Here is a 21,293-nt window from a genome sequence, read left to right as displayed (position 1 = left end):
ACTAGGCTGATGACGATGATGATGACATTCACAGTACGAAAAAGTATCGGGGGGGGGGGGGCTCCACAGCGATCCTTACTGGCGGAGACAGACAGACGAAAACCGAGAAAAAACATAAAAATGGAAGGGCAAAGATTCGTATATTTCTGCTCGTGCTACAGTTCGCAATTTCTTTTTCATTAGTAAATTATGGTACGTGTTGTGAGTGCTCCACTATTCTCTAACGAATGTGCAAAGATTTCATCGGGTTTTTGCCGTGTTTATACGGGGATCAACATGGGAACGGAAAAGTCGGACAAACCTTTTTCGGCGTGCATGCCAGGGGGCCTTGAGTTTATCGCATTTATTTGTGAGACAGCTCGTAGATCGTTTTTTATACCTTCGGGATGTACAGGATCCTTTCTTGCGCACAGTTTGCCAAGTATGACTGGCCAATGCTTCGCCTCAGTTTGTCATCTCTTCCAGTAAAATGGAAGGTCGACTAAAGGGTTACGTCAAAGAAGCTGTTGAGTCGTGTCGCTTCCTGAAGGCACTATTTTCTTTTGAAATTTTAAGCACCGTATCCCCCCCAAAATTGTATAAGGATTTATAATCTTTTTCTCCTAATTTGCACCGATCTCAATTCTCTTGAGGAACTTGGCGAAAAGTGCTGAAACGTGTAAAAAGCATGGCTGTGCGTCCGGGGGGTGAAAACTTTCTTTAACTTAAATGCAGGCGTTTAGCCAGTTAAGACATGGCTTTCTGAAAAGGGCTTCTGCGTTCTGCGTATGACCACTGTTACATTGTGCCACAAACCAGAAACGATTGAACATGTCACTGGAATGCTGACATGACGTGTTCTTCCGGGATTTCCCGCAAAGGACCTTAAAGGGAAGCTGAAACGGTTTTCAATTTCATGAATTGCTAGGGTTGGGAAGAACAGACCTAATAATTTACGGTACTGATTTTTTTTTTCGCTTTGTTATTATAAGGGGCGGAAATTTCTTTCTAAATCCAACCCCCGCGGACACGCCCCCGTCGCTTCCCGGAGTGCCGGGTGAGGAGGCAGCCGGAGGAGAGAACCCGCGAGAGTGACGTCAATCCCGGGGAGCATGCCGGCGGACCGGCGTGCTGGCATGTGCTGGCGTGTTTCTTCCCGTCCTGCGCTTTGCTAAACGACGCTACGAGAGATCTGCCGCCGCTGACGTTTGCTTTCTTTTGCGACTTTCGTGAACTGTGCTTCATTTCAGTGCTGCGTGAGTGCCTACAGCCAAGGGCACACAACATGCCCTCGTTCTGTGCAGCATTCGGCTGTGCGAACACACGCGGGTGAGATGATGTTGTGTGTCACATGTTCCCAAAGGACAAGAAGCTTGCAGCACAGTGGGTCCGTGTGGTGAGGAGAGTGAATTTCGTGCCGACGAAATCAACTGTGCTGTGCTCGGACCATTTCCGCGACAGTGATTATCATCGAAGCTTGACACCGATGCAGGTAATCGGTATTCCAATTCCGGTGTTCCGGTGCCCACATTGATTCACTCTAGAAATGCGAACATTTGCAGCCGTGAACGTCTGTTAACGCAGTTTTAGCGTAGCCGGATAGCCTTACGACCAATGCGTAAACGCGTTGTTGCTAGCGTTGCTAGGCTTGCCTAGCGACATTTGAGGTGCGGTTGCAGTTACGGTAACGTTACCGTGTTTACCACACGGCGGTGCTAAAACTGCCTAATATCTGTATGTCAACAATAGCATGCAGCATGCATACCGATTCTTGTTCGAGCCACAATAGAAAAGTCGTCGAACCATAGTCTGAATATTGCACATATAATGCCTCTGGCCATCTCGATCTGGATGTGTATGATGAGCAACTTTCATGACTGTACCTCGCAGCACTGTATGGGCACGCTTTGAAACGCGGTACTTATGTTCGCGATCGCGTATCAACACGCAAAAAACCACCGAACTTTAGACAAGCAGCGGCAAGGTGCTTGACATCGCGGAATTGCACCGGTCTTTACGATCTAATGAGAAGTTAGTGCTTCGGCATTCCTTCAGCAGCAAGTTCCCAGTGACACTTTAGCGCGTTTTGTCTCCTATAATTGCAACGTGCAGCTACATGAAAAAAAAAAAAAAAACATATGTACCAGCTAATATTTCAAATGCGCGAGAAGGTGCACATATCGTTCTCGCTGTTGGCCATCCCACCACCTCGGGCTTCCTGATCGGCCACTACTTCGCTTCCATCGCTACGACCCTCTACCTTTCCACCTCCTACTCTCTCTCTCTCTTTTAACCCCATCCCCTCCACCCTGCTGGTGCTGAGCCGTGCTCCCGCATGGATTGCAGCAAATAGCGCTAGCCTTTTCTCCTTCCCCACAAGAACCACTTCTCTCTTTGGCACACTCAACATCGTCGTTGCTGCCATAGTTTTCTGTAACGGCTGTCGGTTCGAACATGTAATGCTATGTTCACACTACGGTCGTAACGCGCGTAACAGCTCTTTTGGCGTATCGAACGTAACGGCTGTAAAAAACGTTACGGCAGTTAAGCCGGCACCTTTGTTCACATTTACTGCTGCTTAAATTACGGCTTTTACAACAGGCCAATCAAATTTGGAGCTGCAGAATCGACGTCACCAGCGGTCCAATATGGCTCCTGCCAACATGCGAGCGCTGGCCGAGATCGAAGAAATTCACGCTCAAAACAAACTTATAGTCATGTATTCAATCGCCCAAAGACGACGAAGGCGACGGAGAAGGGTTTGGGTGCGGCAAGTATTTTTCGACAGGGCCGTGGACGGCGATTTTCACAACCTTTTCGCCAAGCTCCGAGTTGGTGACGCTGCGATGTTTCATAACATCATGCGCATATCGCCTCAGCAGTTCCGCTTCCTTGAAAACCTAATGAGACCACTCATCGAAGTTCTGAGCACGCATCTGCGGCCATCGATTTCCTCGGCGGATAAACCAGATGAACTGAAAACAGTCTCGCAAGGCGCACTGCAAAAATTTTCACGAACACAGCCAATCCTGCGCACGGAATGGCGGAATGGCACTTCCCGCGCCCGGAGCTGTCTGCAGACGGGAGGACGGAAGTGTCGTCACCGGTTGTTGAAAGCCGAAAGCTTATCGGTCATTGGCTGTGTCGCAGCGGTCGTAACATAACAGTCGTAAATGTTGCCGACCCTTTAACACTCTCACCCACGATTTTTGCGAGAATTGCGCACGTTGGTACCTTTACGTTCGCAGTCTGAACTAGACGCATACGCTTGTTGCGCTTCCGCTTACGTATATTACGAAAAATCGGCGCCTTACGAACGTAGTCTGAACATAGCATAAGGCGAAAATACAAGCTGTCCGAGACCGCGAGAACGTTCCATAATGCTTACAACTCATCTGTGAAGCCAGACCAGAACGGCGTGCTACGCTCTGAAACGGCGGCGGCGACCGGTGATCCCCGTGAAGGACGTCACAGCCATCTCGACCAATCACGGGCAACAGCGGCGTTCGCGCGATGCCTAGAGCCGCTGGCGCGCGTTGTCTTGCAAAAAACAGCCGCTTGCGTTTGTTTCCGCCCTGTTTAAACTAGATATTCGTGTTCAATGGTCTAAGAACTGCAGAATGCCGCAGGGAACTCATGTATTTTCGAAAAAGTGTTTCAGCTTCCCTTTAATGAAGTATTTCCTTTTGGAGGCACCGGGAATAAGGTACCTAACGGTTGACAACAAGGATGGTTTTCCTTAGGATATTGTGGTGTTATTGACTTTGCACAGCATTTGGGCGTCACGCAGGGCTGTTCGCCATGCAGATGTTGATGCTCGTCCCGCTATAGAGTACTTCCGCTAGCCTCTCATTTCATTTATGGAAATAGAAAAAGCGCAAAAGCGTGTACCTGATTGGGTGCCCCGCATGGAATGTTTGTCACATATGAAACAACTGCAACATGTGTGTTTGGCATTACGTGGTTGATTATTGTACCACTGCAATAAACAAGAAAAAAAGCGTAGCCCAGTTCGTAAGACCCCAATTCCGTGTGTTCGGTCCAAGATTCGACACTTACTACAGCTAACGTTGCTTTAGTTTGTTTAACGTTTATTTCTTTATAGCGATTACCGAGTCCTAGTTCGAACGCAAGCGAGAACTTGCGCCGGCAAGGAACGCGGTAGTAATTAAAGCTTGCGAGAGAGAGAGTGACGTGGCGTCGCGGCGATTCCCTCTTCTCTAACGCAGCACCTGCACGCTATCGCGACCGCAGGTGTTTCCTTTCCCGCGGTCTGCTCTGTCGAGGCTCGCTCGGGATGTGGCGTCGCAGCTAACGGGAATTTAGACGGCCTTTCACTGCTCCAGACAACAGACACGGACTTATTCGCTTAATGTGCCATTTGGTGCTCTCGCATTAAAGAAACCCTGTCCACTCTTGCAGTCACTGAAGGAGTAGCCAAGGCTATTGTGAGCGACTGCACGACCAACGAGCCGAAAGAAGTCACCCAGGTCCAGCTGGTGTTTATGTAAGTCATAGCAGAATTTTATGTTGTGATGTCGAATAGGTGCATCAAAGTGTCATAGTTCAAAACTTATGCAAGAAATTCCTCTCACGGAGAAACTGCCACACACACGGAAACAAAAATTGCACTGCCTCTTGAAGTGAACAGAAGTGCAATCTTTGCAGTGTGCAGCTTTTTCCCGAGTCTATCTGCCGAATGAGTTCCTAACAGGTTGTCAAGCTTTCACTTATGCGAGTACAACCACTGAAGCCCGCATGCGCCTTCACTGCACACATCGGTCGGCCCTCGCTGATCATGCCATGCCTACAAGTCGCGTTGCGTGTTGGGAAAACGCTGCTTCCTTGTGGATCATAAATGAATATTGGGCAATCCAGATGAACACAGATTACTTAACGTATGGTAGGTGTACTCAATACACAAAAGAAATGTAGGTATAATAACTCGAACGAGCTACTGAATTTCATTTGATTCCGTGAAAAGTGCATTCATCGTTTCCACAGGCGAGGCAGCTGTGTCATTCTTTAGTAAGGACAAGCCGCTGAAGAAGCACGACATTCTGCATTTAATGATGATATAACGAACCGAATGCAGCAGAATAGCGAAACAGGCCTGCCATATTGCTCTAATTGATATGGACGGCATACTCACTCAATTACCCAATGGCCCTCAGTCCCCAGCAGCTGCGGAGCACCTGACCAAGGCGGTGGTCAGACCTGTAACGCAGCACAGGGTGCTGAGAATCTCTGGGTCCGGACAGGCCGCCAATGGGAACTGACCCTTGCAACGTTTAACACTCGAACCCTCTCGAGTGAGGCTGCCTTAGCAGAACTCTTTGAGGAACTATCAGATATATTGTTTGGGATATCATCCGCCTTAGGGAGATTAGAAGAATTGCTGAGGCTTGTACATTGCTGAATAACGGACATCTCCTCTGCTATGGAGGTCTCATAGATAAGAAGCAATACGGGCTGGGATTCCTAATCCTTAAGGACATAGCCGGAAACATTGATGAATTCTGCAGCAATAATGAGAGGGTAGCTGTAGTCGTAATTAACCTAATAGGAGGTATAGATTAAAGGTATCACAAGCCTACGCTACAACATTCAGTCACGATGATGATAAAGTAGATCAGTTTTACGATGACGTTGAATTAGCGATGAAAAAACTGCAAACTCAGTAAACAGTAGTAATGGGCGACTTCAGTTCAAAAGTGAGGGAAAAGCACGCTGGTGAAGAAGCGATAGGCGATCACGGCGTCGATTCTAGGAACGCCTGAGGAGAGATGATAGAATTCGCAGAAAGGAATAAGCTTCGAAAAATGAACACGACTGTTTCAGGAGGCGTAGCGACAGAAAGTGGACCTGGAAAAGCCCTAATGGTTAAACACGAAATGAAATTGATTTCATACATTCTGCTGATGCCAGCATAGTGCAGGATGTAGAAGCTATAGGTAGAGTAAAGAGCAGTGATCATAGGTTAGTGAGCGCTGGTATTCACCTAAGTTTAAAGAGAGAAAGAGTAAAATTGGTCAAGAAGAAATAGATCAACCTAGAGGCAATAAGGGTAAAAGCAGATAAATTCAGGCTGGTACTTACAAAAAAATTAGCTGCCTTAGAACAGAGAAATGATGATGACACATAGCTAATGAATGAAACCCTAACAAGGCTGGCTTCAGATGCAGCAATGGAAGTGGGAGGCGAGGCACCAAGGCAACCAGAAGGCAAGCTCTCCCTAGTAACAAACTACCTAATAAAGAAACGACAAAGAATGAAAGTGTCCAACTCAAGAGATAAGATAGAACTGGCGGAACTGTCAAAACTGATCAAAAAGGCGAAAAGAAGTGATATTCGAAACTCTAACGTGAGAAAGAGTGAAGAAGCCGTAAAAATTGACGCTGCCTGAAATCCGTGAGAAATAAACTTGGCATAGGACAAACCAAGATGTATGCACTGAAAGATAAGCAGTGGAATATCATCAGCAATCTCGATGTTATATAGTAAAAGAAGCGGAAGAATTCCATACTGACATGTACAATACCCAGAGAGGTCAGGATAACTCCATTAGAAGCGGTAATGAACAGGATACAGAAACTCCACCTATAACTAGTGACGAGGTCAGTAAGGCCTTGCAAGACACGAAACGAGGAAGAGCGGCAGGTGAAGATGGAATAACAGTCGATTTAATCAAAGATGGAGGAGACATAATGCTTGGAAAACTGGCGGCTCTTTATACGAAGTGTCTATCGACTGAAAGGGTCCCAGAAAACTGGAAGAATGCAAATATTCTTATCCACAAAAAGGGAGACGTTGAAGAATTGAAAAATAATAGGACCGTTAGCTTACTCCCAGTATTACATAAAATATTTACCAAAATAATCTCGAATAGAATCAGGGCAACACTGAACCTTAATCAACCAAGGGAACGAGCTGGCTTCAGGAAGGGATACTCTACAATGGATCACACCCATGTAATTGTTCAGGTTATCGAGAAATCCGTAGAGTACAGTAAGCATGTCTATATGGATTTTAGAAATTACGAAAAGGCGTTTGATTCAGTAGAGACACCAGCAGTCATAGAGGCGACAGAACGCTTACGTAAATACCTTGGCAAATATCTACAGAGGTTCTACAGCTACCTTAATTCTACAAAGTTAAGCAAGAAGATACCGATAAAGAAAGGGGTTAGACAATGAGACACAACCTCTCCAATGTTGTTCACTGCGTGCTTGGAAGAAATATTGGAGCTATTAAACTTTGAAGGCTTAGGAGTAAGGATCGACGGTGAATACCTCAGAAACTTTCGATTTAACGATGACATTCTTCTATTCAGCAACAATCCAGACGAGTTACAACGAATGATTGAGGACCTAAATAGAGAAAGTGTAGGGATCGGGTTGAAGATTAATAGGCAGAAGACAAGGATAATGATGAATAGCCGGGCAAAGGATTAAGAGTTCTGGATCGCCAGTCAGCCTCTAGAGTCTGTGAAGGAGTACATTTACCTAGGTCAATTAATCACAGGGAACGCTGATCAAAAGAAGGAAATTCATAGAAGAATAAAGACGGGTTGGCTCGCATACGGCAGACATTGTCAGCTCCTGACTGGAAGCTTACCATCATCATTGAAAAAGAAGGTGTACAATCAGTGCATTTTACCAGTGCTGACATATGGGGCAGAGACTTGGAGACTGACAAAGAAGCTTCAGCACAAGTTAAGGACCGCGCAAAGAGCTACGGAACGAATATGGCTAGGCATAACGTTAAGAGACAAAAAGAGAGCGGTTTGGATCAGGGAGAAAACGGGTATAGACGATATTATAATTGACATCAAGAGAAAGAAATGGAGCTGGGCAGGTCATGCTATGCACCGGTTAGATAACCGTTGGAGCATTAGGTTTACAGAAAGGGTACCAAGAGAAAGGAAATGCAGTCGAGGACGGCAAAAGATAGGTGGAGCGACGAAATTGGGAAATTCGCGGGCGCTAGTTGGAATCGGTTGGCGCAGGACAGGGGTCATTGGAGAACGAAGGGAGAGGCCTTCGTCCTGCAGAGGACACAAAACAGGCTGCTGCTGCTGGTGATGATGATGATGATGACGATGACGTTATTTTCATTTGGAGGCCATTTGCAAAGAGTGCGTCATTGTGTGTCAAAGCTTCACACACATCCCAACGAACATTTCCAGAACTTCGCGCTGAACAGGAACATTGTCTCAAATTTATTAGGCCAAATTAGCAAATAGACGGACAGTACAAACACAATAGTAGTAAATTTTCGCGTCGAATACTTTCGTGACCGCACCTATTCCCATCGATAGCATGTTAACGATGGTTTCGAATTTTGCGACTCTTCGAGCGCTTTTGGATAGCTAGCGGTACCTATAATGGGTTAAAACGAAACAATTTTTATCGGTTTTGTTTTTATGTTTCTGTTTTCTACCGCGCGGAGATTATTAAAGCGCCATCGCAGTCGGGGTGACGAGCGCTCGTAGTTTTCAAGATGGCGTCGACGTCGCGCGCCGGTGTTCCGCGGAAACGGCGAATTTTGGCGTATTCCGATGCAAATGGGCTCGAACTTCCGGAGCATGGTAGTAGCGCAGACTTGGAAGACGACTTCGATTCGTGAGAATTCAGTACGTACGACGTCAGACCGCCCCGGAACGTCAACAGGCACCCGCCGGGATTTTCGCTTCCTGTACCGCTTCATCGCTGCCGCGCATTGGTCTAATGGCGAATTCGGCAAATGGCACCGGAGCACACCGGGGCGAACCGGTGCGATATGCCGAATTCGCCGTAAGTATATCCGGCGTGTTCTAAAGGCCGCAGTTCTTGTCTGCAGGGCGGCAGCGTCGTTCGGCCGGTACCGCACAAAAGAATTAACGGCCGGCGAGCGCCCAGAGAGTGGCGTTTTCTGCGCGTAAGACGGTCGGCAGTGGACCTCGGCATCGTGCTCACTCGGGCCAATGTTTTCCCATGTATCGAAAGAAATGTGGTGCGTACGGAGCGCAATATGGAGCATGATTGCATGTGGCGCTCGTGTTAAACATGCAAGATTTCGATTCTTTTGTCTTCCTTTAGCCCAGAGCAGCATGGATGTTTCTATCGATCTTTTTCATTCTTGTTCCAATTTCCTGTTTTCTAAATAACTTCCTAATACTGTTTTAATGTGTAGTTTGAAATTAAGACACGCGGAAAGATAATTGCGTTACTCTACAATTTGATACAATACATTTTAGCATCAAGCATTTTTTGAGGCAGGAAAAAACAATTATTTCCTTGACCACCCAAAAACTAATGATATTCCCGCGGTCACGAAAGTGCTAACTAAAGCAAAAAAAATTTCGCATAACGAGCTTTGAGCCAATGTCCTTGTCACGTCGGAAAAATGGGATACCGATGTAGAGCACACTTGTCCTTTACACGCGTTCAATTAGCACATCTACAATGTGAGCTCATTGGACTTTCCAGATTCAGTGATAACAACATCTTCTATACTGCCTAACGCAGGTGTGTTAGCCCGCTGGAACCCATCGAAGCATCCGAGTTTCCTGTATGCTATAATTATTCCGTGAAAGAGTGTACGGCTTACTCTCAGAGCTCGAAAGGTATATTCCTCACGCCACTCACCAGCTCCCACAGGCCTATACAGTGAGTGGCCTTACGTGCAGCGCTTGACGCATTCATTCATATTGCAGCTGCTTTCTGGGAGTTGTGATATTCTTCACAGTGGTGAGCACCATCATCGACGTCTGTTGCTCCCGGAGAGGAGAGAAGCCGGCACCACGAAGTGAGTTTTGCATGATGTGTTTAAATGACCACCGTATTGCAGCACGGATAACATTATTGCACGATTTGTTTCAATTTATTGCTTGCATCGTGACATAAATTTGCGGCTTGACACTTCAGATGACTGCTCTTCCAGCGTCTAACAACAAAAGAATAATAATAATAATAAAATATAAACATCAGGCATGCAAAAACCTTGAATTATATGTTCATATCCAGTGTACAATAAAGAAAATCATATATAAATAAAATACATGTTTGAAATATCGTAAAGGGCCGCGGCACTCGTTAAGGAAAGCATAGAGTGTTGGATCGGCTGCTGGCATTTGTTTCATCAAGACTGATTCCGAGGAAGAGAAAGGAATTAGGAGATGTGCGCTGAAAAATGTTTCTGGAAGTTCGCCACTTGACCATGCACTTCGCGCTATATGAGATGACACTACAAGAAAAAGATAAAGCTTAGTACGGAGACACGTTCTGCATAAAAAAAGAATTAAATTTCACTGCTCCAAAGTCCATCTACAAGTGTGCTTCTGACTCATACATTTCTCACGAGTTCCTGCTCTTTAAAAAAATATAGTTGTTCAAGTTCAATCATTAATCGTTATTCATTAATCATTAATCCGCATGCTCATACATGCATGCGGACACACACACACAGACGAAGTAAACAGATGCGCAGATGAGGTGCAGTTACATTAACGCCATAGTTATCCGGGCCCTGCAAGCTTCGGTTAAGCCTCACCGCACTTATGGTCTACCGCAGCACACAGACACACCCTAGCTTCAAATAAAATGCCTAGTTACCATGTGTAATGAAGACAAAGATTTTCTTTCGTATACGTGCTGTTTGCTACTGGCCTTCGCTTACATTGTGTCCGACATATCCACTGTGGTGGCATAGTGGCTTTGGCGTTGCTCTGCTATGTCCGGGGTCGTGGTATCAAATCCGGGCCGCGGCGGCTGCATATCGATGTGGACGAAATGCAAAGACCACCGTGTGCCGTGCATTGGGTGCACGTTGTAGAACCCCAGGTGGTCAAAATTATTTCAGGGTTTCCTAGTACGGTGTCCCTAATATTCTTATCGTGGTGTTGGCAGGTAAAACACCAAAATTTAATTTGATGTTAGGGTCCGATATCACTATTTGCTGGCACCTGCTGTCCCAAAGAGTTTCAGCGTAAGAATGTTTCTTTTCGTGTGTGTGATTACGGGTCAAGTTATTTTCATACAGAGAATTTGTGCCTTTCTACTGCCGGGAAGTCAAAGAGCTCAGTCAGAAGAGTGATGACACCGAGCAGCACACACAAATCGCAAAAAATTGAGACTGAAATTTCTTTCACGTTGTTTACATCCACAGCAGGAACTATTGCTCAGAAACTGCATTTCTTGTTGTTTATCCACACCAGCCACGCTGCGCATCTTGCTGACGGCGTTTTCGATGCCCAGAAACACGCGTGTCCTGCTTGCTTTGAATCGGGACCGCAAGTCGGACTCGTACAAGTACCGCTTCGTGCATGGCCTACGTTTCTTCAGTATCCTGTGGATCGTGCTGGGACATTCCTCTATGGCTCTCGACCCAGTAATTTGTGAGTTCGCATCTTGGATGATTTGATGAAGAGCTTATTTCTATATTGAGGCTATTCGTTGAACTTTCTGTGATAAGCTGGGGCCTAATTAACAAACCTTTTCGGTTGTAGGTGTTCAGCATCAAGATTGGTTAGAATTGCTAATACGAGCAATTAAAGGGTTAGAAATGTTTGGGAATGCGGCCCTGAAAGCACCGAGTAACGAGCGTGCCAGCCATTCTTATCCAGGCTGGTATGAATGCATACCACATTGTCACGTGGTCGTGACGTCAAAGAACACAGTAGAAATACTGTGAAAGGCAAAAACTAGCTTTTATTGGGCGAACCTCTGCCCACAAAAGAGGCTACACTTATAGCTCAACGATAGCGGCGAACACGGTCGGCGATCGTCGAAAATCTGATCAGCGGGTCCAGCGCGTCCGCTTTTGTACAGTAGTCATCGAATGTTCTAGACTAATCGTAGGTACCCGCGTGCCTTCCACAAAGTTCTATACTATTCGCGTCACGCGATGAAATCAGATAACACCAGGTTAGGCGACAACAGACAGCGGATAGAATCATCGATGACTTTCCCGGAACTTCGGATACACACAGGCGCGTCCCGCGCTGTGCGATAAGATTTGTTAGGCGGCGAAACGTGGTCGCCCGATAAATATAAGTACACGTGTCAATATATTCTGCGATACGGGTTGATACTTTTTATTTAGAAAAAGTGTGTAAGAGAGTCTCGAGTCTGCTTTGATTCAAGGATGTGGTTTGGGCACAACCGACACTTTACATCAACCCGCGGCCTCTATATGGTGGAAACAATGGAGCAAACTTTTCTGTTGTGCTGCGAGGCAGATGGCTTTCACCTTACCACATTTAGGTCCACACCATGAGGTGAAAAAATAAACGAACGAAAACACGTTGCTAATTTTCTCTATACTGAATGAAAAGTCAGGAATGTACGTAGTGACGGAAACCATGCTGGCAAAGCCAAGGATTGTCGATACCGATCGAAGCGTCGTTTGGAAAAAATTCAGATGCCTGTCTACGTCGACATGCTCACACACTGCAGTAAAATGCTGGTTCTTTTTCCAGTGAATTGCCCATTATGTTTGCAGCTTCGATTCACGGAATCGTTCTTTATGGCACTTCTACATTCAGTGGTCCTCCAAGAGTTGAGGTCGGCCTAGATTAAAGTAGGTGTTGGTGGTGAAAACTTATTTATTTGCAGTGAAATTGCCGCGGAGAGACTCTGAGTGGTCGGACGTACGTGGCTTGCGATAGGCGGGACCCTCAGGGTTCACCGAATGCGGTGTGTTCTTTCGGCAATTGATGACAGGGACATGTGCTTGCATTGTGGAATACTGTCTCCCAACATCCGTTTCATCTGTTCTTATCGTCATGATTTTTCATAGTTATTCTAGATATTGGCATTGTCACTGCGTCGGCTGTGAGGCTAGCACGCTAATTTACGACCCGCACCTCGCTTCATCTTGTTCGAACTGAAAGTGAAGCTACAGCAAGTTGCACACGTGCCGGACCAGCTTAGTACCTAGAGAGCGCCAGAACGCATGTTGCAGAGGGTACGTTAATTTTAAGCTGAGGTTATATTTTTTTTCTCACAAGATATAGCTTTGCCACGAGAAGGTTTAAAGGGACCCTTAAACAATTTTGTCGATATTGCACAAACCTACTGAGTCGTTAGAGTAGGTCCTTCTGAACATTAACTGACGCATTTAAGTGGTCCGCGTAAATCGTCTAATTTATTATAAGGTTTTAAAAATGTACATCGCTGCCGATCGCATCACACAGCTCGGCTGAATTTTCAGCTTTCCTAACCATTTGACGTAGATTGGCCGAATGATGCTTGTAGGACGAGCAATCCGATTGGCTGCCCAGGGCACGCCATTCATTATTTTTCCACCTTTATGGTGAACAAATGTTGTGGTGAACAAATGCCTGGTCGAACGCTTCCCTCACCTTGGGATCGAGGGAGGACCGAGTGTTTATAAACCGCCGTTCTGCGGCTGCTGAGTGTACTTTCTCTCTCAGTCATGCTAGACTGATGCACTGCAACGTCCTTATGCAGATACTGTAAACAAACCCATATATTCCTCGTTCTCGATGAGAAGCAGTCCTTCCCTTCAACAACGTCCTCAGCGTGGATATGTTGGACGACGGCATGGGCCAGCTACCATCAAATTCATGCCCGACTCCAATCTTGACATCTGGTTACGAACGGTGGGATTGGTGTCCCAATCCTCACAGCGTGCAGACAAGTAGACCGCGCTTGTTTGCACAAGCTGGGAAGCGTCGCACATGTGCCACTGTGATTATCTTGAGATGCGTAGTGCGTGATATTGTGCTGTTCATGTGTTATGTAGTAGATGACGCGGCGTTTGTCAGGGCGTTGAAAGCACGAACATGTTTTGTACCCGGGTGCAGAAACGGGTATAGAACGTGTAAAGCCAGGACCTCAATTTTTAGACCGGCTAAAAACTCAGCTCGTCATGAATTGTGGTAGCGAAATATCAAACGTGCTAACGAGGAGTTGACAACGGAGTGTGTCCTTTGTGAATGGCACTTCGAATTGAAGTACATCGAAAGGACCTTTCAGCATGTGATCAATGGAGATATAGTCATCAGAGAAGCAGATAAATGCAATGCAGACAGCGCGTTCACGCAAAAGTTGACCGGGTAGGCCCATCGTAGACTGTATATGAGTTAGCCACTCTCATTAAAGCGTTGATGGAATGCATTGACATTGTTCCGTTTTCAACAGAGAAGCTTTATATGCTTTCAGTGTGCATGATTTTCTGCAGTTCTTGAACAGTAGAACGCTCTGCCAAATGGGATGTGAGCTCCATAGCAAAGAGCTCTCTGCATAACTGATCCAATTTGTGGTGTTAACTAGGCTGCACTTTTTCACATTGAACATGGACAAGGCTCTTCAAAGGGAGTGCCAGAAACACTTGAAATGAAGGAGAGTGAAGTAGAGCCTACTGCAAATCTCGGTCTGATGTGTGCATGTTGAGTGCTGTACTACGTAATAAAGTGTTTCGGCTTGTCTACCTGTACAACAGAAGCAGTTATGGAAAATATTTAGTGCAGGTTGAGGTTCGTCAAAACACTCACATATGTTCCTAATTCTTTTTTACAAAGCTAAAGCTTTTTAAAGGGCATGTTGCTGGCGCATGCAGACGCGAATAGTGAACTGAACGACATGGTGATGCTATTCCCCGGTTTCTTGCGCACAGCCGCAGCGTTGTCTTTGTCTCGTTGCATGTACGATTTTCCCCGCGCCGACTGGCTACACTTGCGCCATGTGAGGGAAGGACAACAGCTGAAAGACGGCGTTTCAGGTTGTTCGCGTTTACTGTCCACGTTCACTTGCGCCAACACGATACAAGCTTATTAGTGAAAACCAACTCGACCAGAGTGGGCTTCAAGTGCGATATTCTTCCTTTTAAATCGCGTGGCTAAACATCTGCTGTGCATTCCGATGTTGCAAATAGCGCATCTTTCAATTGTCTGCTCTCCAAAGAAGTGTCACCCTTCTTAATAATGCATCTATGAGCCGCAAACACTTCGTGATGTTTACATCATGCTTTACATTAAAAATTCAAACGCGTCCCAAAGTGAATACGACGCGCGTGGCAGCTGCTGTGCGCTACCCCTTTCAAAAGCTGCGAAAGCTGCACAGCAGATGCAAGTAGCACCATCTTCAACTTTCACCGCGCCTTTGTGCAGCCAACCGACTCCCACCCGTCACACTGCCCCGTTCTAGCCACCATAGCTTTGTGCGCTCGCTCTATACAAGCGGATGTAGACGACACGACGTGCCATGATGACGCTGAGCCAGTGTAGGCGGGGCTTAGCTCTGATCACTCAGTGAACAAGTTGAGGAGAAAATGCATGCCTATGGAGGACGCTAACTTGTAGTCGTCAGTAGCTCTCTTAGTATGAGGCGCTTAGGACAAATTGTGACGCGAATGATTAACTTTAGCTGTGCCCTACGCGTCTACAAAATATGTGCGAACAGTTTCAGGTCCCCTTTAAGATGGTGCACAGGGATCCTTACATAGGCTAATGATCAATGCAAATTGTATGTGTCTGCACGAGACTGAATATTTTGCGTATACTACAGTGTACTTACTTTGTGTGTGCCGTTGTATGTGGCATACTGAGCTCGGTATAATGAACCATTTGCAGCTAGGTACGCCAACGTACTGCATGTCACCTCAAGCTGGATCTTCTGCATCATCTCGACGTCGTTTTTGAGCGTTGACACGTTCTTCTTTCTAAGGTTGGTGCCCATGCAGATTGTACTAAGCGAAGTATGCTGCCAGCTTCCATGATTTGTGAATGTGAAAAAAATATATACAAACGCAGGGGGTATGTAGCAAGAGAAGATTGTGCTTTGTTTAGAGAGCCTTAGAATTCCGTAAATGAGTGCTGCTTACATGGCCGACTTGTTGAATCAGCTGAACTTTTGCATGATGTACGTAGCTTCAAGTCACACAGAGGTTCATAACCTAGATGGTTTAGACAATAGAACATCTACCACTCCATTTCATTAACCTATATTTCGTGTAAGTGTATGTAGCGTAACATTCCACATTTTGTCCTTAATTCCCTTGAAACCAGTAACTTTTTTATTGTCAGCACGGTTTCCATAAGGGACTCTCTACTGACACACAGCTTGTAACACTAATTCATGATATCACACTTGCTGTAGATGCCTCAAGTCAGCTTGACCTTATTTTACTTCATTTTAGAAAAGTGTTTGACTGTGCCTTCTACAATAAGCTAACAACCAAAGTATGATACATTGGGATTTCAACATCGGACACACACTGGGTTAAATCTTACTTGTAGAACCATACCCAGCTTATGGAAGTTCCAAATCACAATCTCGGCCTGTAACATCTGGCTTTCCTCAGGGTAGTGCCTATAGTCCCATTCTTTCCTTAATACATATAAACCGTTGTTATACAGCTAATGCACGTCTTCTAGATGTTGATACTAATTTCTTTGCCAAAAATTCTATTCTTTACACAAAAAACAATAACTTGTCACACCGATCAAATCACTGTGAATACATGTTAACTTGCATCGTCGAGCAGTGCACAAAGTGGTCCATGACATTAAATTCCAATAAAACTGCGCTCTTACGGGTCAGGTACTAAATCATGTATTTCGTGTATTCTTACAATGTAAGTGACGGGTCAATTAAGGAAGTATATGATTCTAATTTACAATAGGCAGCGAGACACTGGAAGTAGTAAGGGAATACATCTACTTAGGGCAGGTAGTGATGGCAAATCCGGATCATGAGACAGAAATAATCAGAAGAATAAGAATGGGCTGGGGTGCGTTTGGCAGGCATTCTCAGATCATGAACAGCAGGTTGCCATTATCCCCCAAGAGGAAAGTGTATAATAGCTGCGTCTTACCACTACTCACCTACGGGGCAGAAACCTGGAGGCTTACGAAAAGGGTTCTACTCAAATTGAGGACAACGCAACGAGCTATGGAAAGAAGAATGATAGGTGTAACGTTAAGGGATAAGAAAAGAGCAAATTGGGTGAGGGAACAAACGCGAGTTAATGACATCTTAGTTGAAATCAAGAAAAAGAAATGGGCATGGGCAGGGCATGTAATGAGGAGGGAGGATAACCGATGGTCATTAAGGGTTACGGACTGGATCCCAAGGGAAGGGAAGCGTAGCAGGGGGTGGCAGAAAGTTAGGTGGGCGGATGAGATTAAGAAGTTTGCAGGGATGGCATGGCCACAATTAGTTCATGACCGGGGTTGTTGGAGAAGAATGGGAGAGGCCTTTGCCCTGCAGTGGGCGTAACCAGGCTGATGATGATGATTCGAAGTCCTTGGTATTAAACATGCCGAAAACATTTGCATATCAGCGATGCGCAAACTTGCTTGTTTGACATGGAAACTAAAAGTACCACTTTCCGAGTCTAAGTTCTTGGCAAATAAACCATTCAGTCTCTCGAAGTTGAAGTATGCTTGTATTACGCGGGATGCTTTATTGGCGCGAAGAATGTATGCAAGTTGGAAATGATTCAAAGGAATGCAGTCAGTTCTATCTTATAAGCCCACGGATTCACCAACAAGTCTTATGGGCGTGAAAATAACATTCTTACGCTTCAGGATAAACGAAGAATCGCGAGACTGACGCTTTTGTACGCACCGTACAGAATTATCTGAAATTAATGTGCATGACTACATATAAGCATTTTACTCCTTTTCTTCCCGGCATAAGCATGCACAGAACTAGCTCACGTGCTCTACGTGCACAATATTGTTCAAAAATTGCATTTGTTTCTGAATATAATGCCCTGTACATCTGACAATCTATTCATGAGTGATTCCACAAACAGTTTTCAATGTCGAGTGATGTTTTTATTTCCAGCTCTGTGAGTTGCTCTTGGTAATCATAGTATTAGTGTTGTAAAATTGTGCATTGAACCTGTTTGATGTATTTCCATTTACATGTTTTCATGTTCTTACCATTCGGCCTATAAAACGCCCTTGGTATTAAACATGCCGAAAACATTTGCGTATAAGCGATGCGCAAACGTGCTTGTTTGACATGGAAACTAAACGCACCACTTTCCGAGTCTAAGGTCTTGGCATATAAACCATTCAGTTGTCCACAACAAAACAAAATCAGGCTGCGATACTGTGTTAGTTACAGATGCATCTAGGTTATTCCACTCGCGAACAACACGGGGGAAAAAGAAAGACCGAAAAGTATCGTTATTACAAAGGAACTAGTTTAGTGTATATGCATGATTATGACGAAGTACGCGTGATTTACAAAAGGCGTACGACACGCTCGTTAAATGGGTGTGTCGTATGTCACAGGCTTCCCGCACCACACCTTGAATATATTGCAAAATACTTTCTGCATGTGTGAAGCTTATATTTTTAGGGCGAAGCGTAAAATTTCTGTGATCTGTGGTTTTCACGTATTTTCAAGCCGACTTGCTATGTCTTTCAATAGCCTGCAACGTCCCGCTAAATAAATATTGGCAGTTCAACCGAAGCGCAAACCACTGACTGCCATAGCAAGGGATAGCGTTTGCGCATGAACTTATCGGGCGGTGTTGTAAGCACAAGAGGGTCCGACTAAGGTGAACGCGACATACGCGGGTGTGCTAAAGGTTCTGACACCATTAAGCACCCTGAACGCACCGTGTATGACCTGTAACGACATCGCACAGGCGTCACTACGCTGCCTGTAAAGAACCACGCCAATAAAATTACATCACTCTCAGGTTTGAACACCAGTATTGTTTTGAACTTTTCATATTTAAAACCTGAGAAAATTTCAGATAGAAACAAGGCGCTGTGAATGTAGTGTTTCATTACACATGTTAGTGGGGCTGCCATTCCCAAAATTCTGAGAAATAATTCTGGCGACAACGTAAGGCGCAGTTCGAACAAATTTGGTGGCTTAATTGTATAGAGTTTAGCTTGCATGTATGGCACGCGCACACATATACCATGATTATAGCTGAATATATGGGGAGCCCCATGGCGACTGAGTGGAAATTTGCCTGGAGTGTCCATGTAATTGCTATCTGAATAAAAATATTTTGAGAAAAAAAATTGTAGCACTGGCGCTGGCATAGTTAACCTGAACAGAAACAGTGTGCTTATGGTGCTTTCGTTCCGAAGATATGATCTTCTGAAAACAAAACACTGGTAGTATTTGAAAGCGGACAAGCCAACACTGTGCATGTGTCGCGCTCTACGCCAGTAAAGTTCTCAATGAAACTGAGGAAGCCTGAAAAGCACTTCTTGTTGGGCGAGTTGGAAGCTGTTCATTATAATATATGAAGACGCCAAATAAGCAGACACACACAAGAGAACGGGACCGGGGAAGCCTGACTAGGGAAAAGCGGCGAAGGACGTTAATGTTACTGAGCCAGGCTTAGAAACTGAATAGTCGGTACGCTACATTCTGAAGAGAGTGAAAGCTAGAAGGGAATGCTGTGACGACTAGGGCAGACACGCACAAGTACTCCCCAACTTCCAACTAAATTTCATCGAGCAAAACAATGCGATTTATATTTATTTATTTATTTATTTACAATACTCCCAGTCTCATATCGAGACCATAGCGGGTGGGCATATGATTATACATACAATTCATGTTTTATAGGCCGAATGGTAAGAACATGAAACATGTAAATGGAAATACATCAAACAGGTTCAATGGACAATTTTACAACAGTAATAATATGATTAACAAGAGCAACTCACAGAAATAGCACACTTCAGGTTACATGTACGTAAGGACCATTACAATGATATAAAGCAAAGAATGAAACAAAGGGGGTAACTGTTTAGCTATAGTTCAGAAAATGGGAGTTCTGACGATTATCTATGCATAAGAACTATTCTTTCCTAGCTACTTATTTCATCTTTTTATAACTTGACAAAATTAGACTGCGAGACTGTGTTAGTTACAGATTCAGCTAGGTTATTCCACTCACGAACAACGCGGCGGAAAAAGGAAGACTGAAAAGTATCGTTATTGCAAAGGAACTCGTCTGGTGTATATGCATGATTATGACGAAGTACGCGGGATTTAGAAAAGGCAACGCATGCAGAGGCATTTATTTTTAGTCGGCTGTGTAATATTTGATGCAGAAATTTTAGACAAAATTTTAGTGTACGGGAACCATACGACATTAGCCTACTCAAGGACAGGTCTCACATACGTAATCTAAGTTAAAAGTTTTACGTTAGTTGGCGCCAACCGCAGGCACCCTTTGAGAAAGAAGAGTTTTCGTAATGCACAAGAAGTAATGTTGTTATTAGGCGCTGTCCAGTACATATTACTGCACGCTGGTAATAGTTCAGAAATAAGCTACAAAAAGTTAGCCTTCCAAGGTGTGCACATTTGACGCGTCGTTCAAAAGCACTTGCTTTGATGGCTACTTTTTAGCCTTTGTTACAACATCTTGCATATAACCATGTTGTTTCGCTTGAAATACAGTTTAGGTCGTGCCTGTCCGGCTTGCTCTCGTATCGTTTTCAGGATTCACCTCTAGACATCAGTGTATAATGCAAGCAAACATACCCATACAGGTCTATTGCGCGTCAATGCAGTGACCTGTGTGGTCAGTTCTTAGTCTCTAAATCGGTTACGCATTCGCCCTGACCGAACGCTAACAATGTGTATTTCCCTGTTATTTTGTCCGCTTTATGATTTTATGGTAGTCACTTTACTAGCTGCTGGAGGCATAATCGTGAGGCAAAGATTGGAACAAGCCGTGAAACAGTCAAGGATGCTAATCAAGAAAACGTATATTCTTCTTTCAATTTGCTGCTAGAATTTCCTAATAGCCAGTTCTAAATAAACTGTTTCAGTTCCTCTCTCCTCCACGTGAACCTGTCTGATTATCTCTTTTTTTCTGTCTTTCAGTGGATTTCTGCTGGCTTACAACATCCTGAAAATGAAGAAAAACCCTGTTCTTGTCGGCACCATAGCTGTATTGCGCAGAATTATCAGGTAGGTGCATTCTAAGCAGTGCATCAGCCACGTATACACTACACCATATACACTGCGAAAACATTCCAGGCTATGTTTTGTAAAGGAGTTAATTTTTGAAGGACGTGATTATAGAGGCTTGAGTCATTATCACACTTAACAACAAAGTGCTTATTTTTCTCAGTAAGCGTCATCGTGGCAGTGGGGTCTTCTGGCAAATTACTTCGTGTGGTCTTGAAAAAAAAAGTTCACAGTAATGTCGATAACAGCGTGCTATTTGATTTTGCAAATTATTCATTACGCTGGTTCTATTTTTGCATGGTCGTAGCTTCGTATGACACCCGGTTCTATTAAATACATGCTAATGCCTACATGGGCCCTCACAGCTGCATGAAAAGTCCTTGCCTTTTTAGTAAGGGTTTG

The 21,293-nt window shown here is 44.8% G+C and overlaps 1 protein-coding gene across 1 annotated transcript in view; it reads left to right on the top strand.

Moving 5' to 3' along the window:
- The window catches only part of LOC139051798 (nose resistant to fluoxetine protein 6-like), a 76,010-nt gene that overhangs the window by 11,293 nt on the left and 43,424 nt on the right, over positions 1-21,293 (top strand). The window contains exons 6-10 of the mRNA XM_070528788.1: positions 4,402-4,486; positions 9,677-9,768; positions 11,177-11,356; positions 15,557-15,650; positions 20,805-20,891. Of these exons, the coding sequence (XP_070384889.1) occupies positions 4,402-4,486; positions 9,677-9,768; positions 11,177-11,356; positions 15,557-15,650; positions 20,805-20,891 (538 nt within the window). The remainder of the gene's footprint in view (positions 1-4,401; positions 4,487-9,676; positions 9,769-11,176; positions 11,357-15,556; positions 15,651-20,804; positions 20,892-21,293) is intronic.

Source organism: Dermacentor albipictus, unplaced genomic scaffold, assembly GCF_038994185.2.
Source record: "Dermacentor albipictus isolate Rhodes 1998 colony unplaced genomic scaffold, USDA_Dalb.pri_finalv2 scaffold_14, whole genome shotgun sequence".
In the NCBI taxonomy this organism is placed as follows: Eukaryota; Metazoa; Arthropoda; class Arachnida; order Ixodida; family Ixodidae; genus Dermacentor; species Dermacentor albipictus.
The sequence above is the reverse complement of the archived record's forward strand: the minus strand, read 5'-3'. Positions and strand labels throughout refer to the sequence as shown.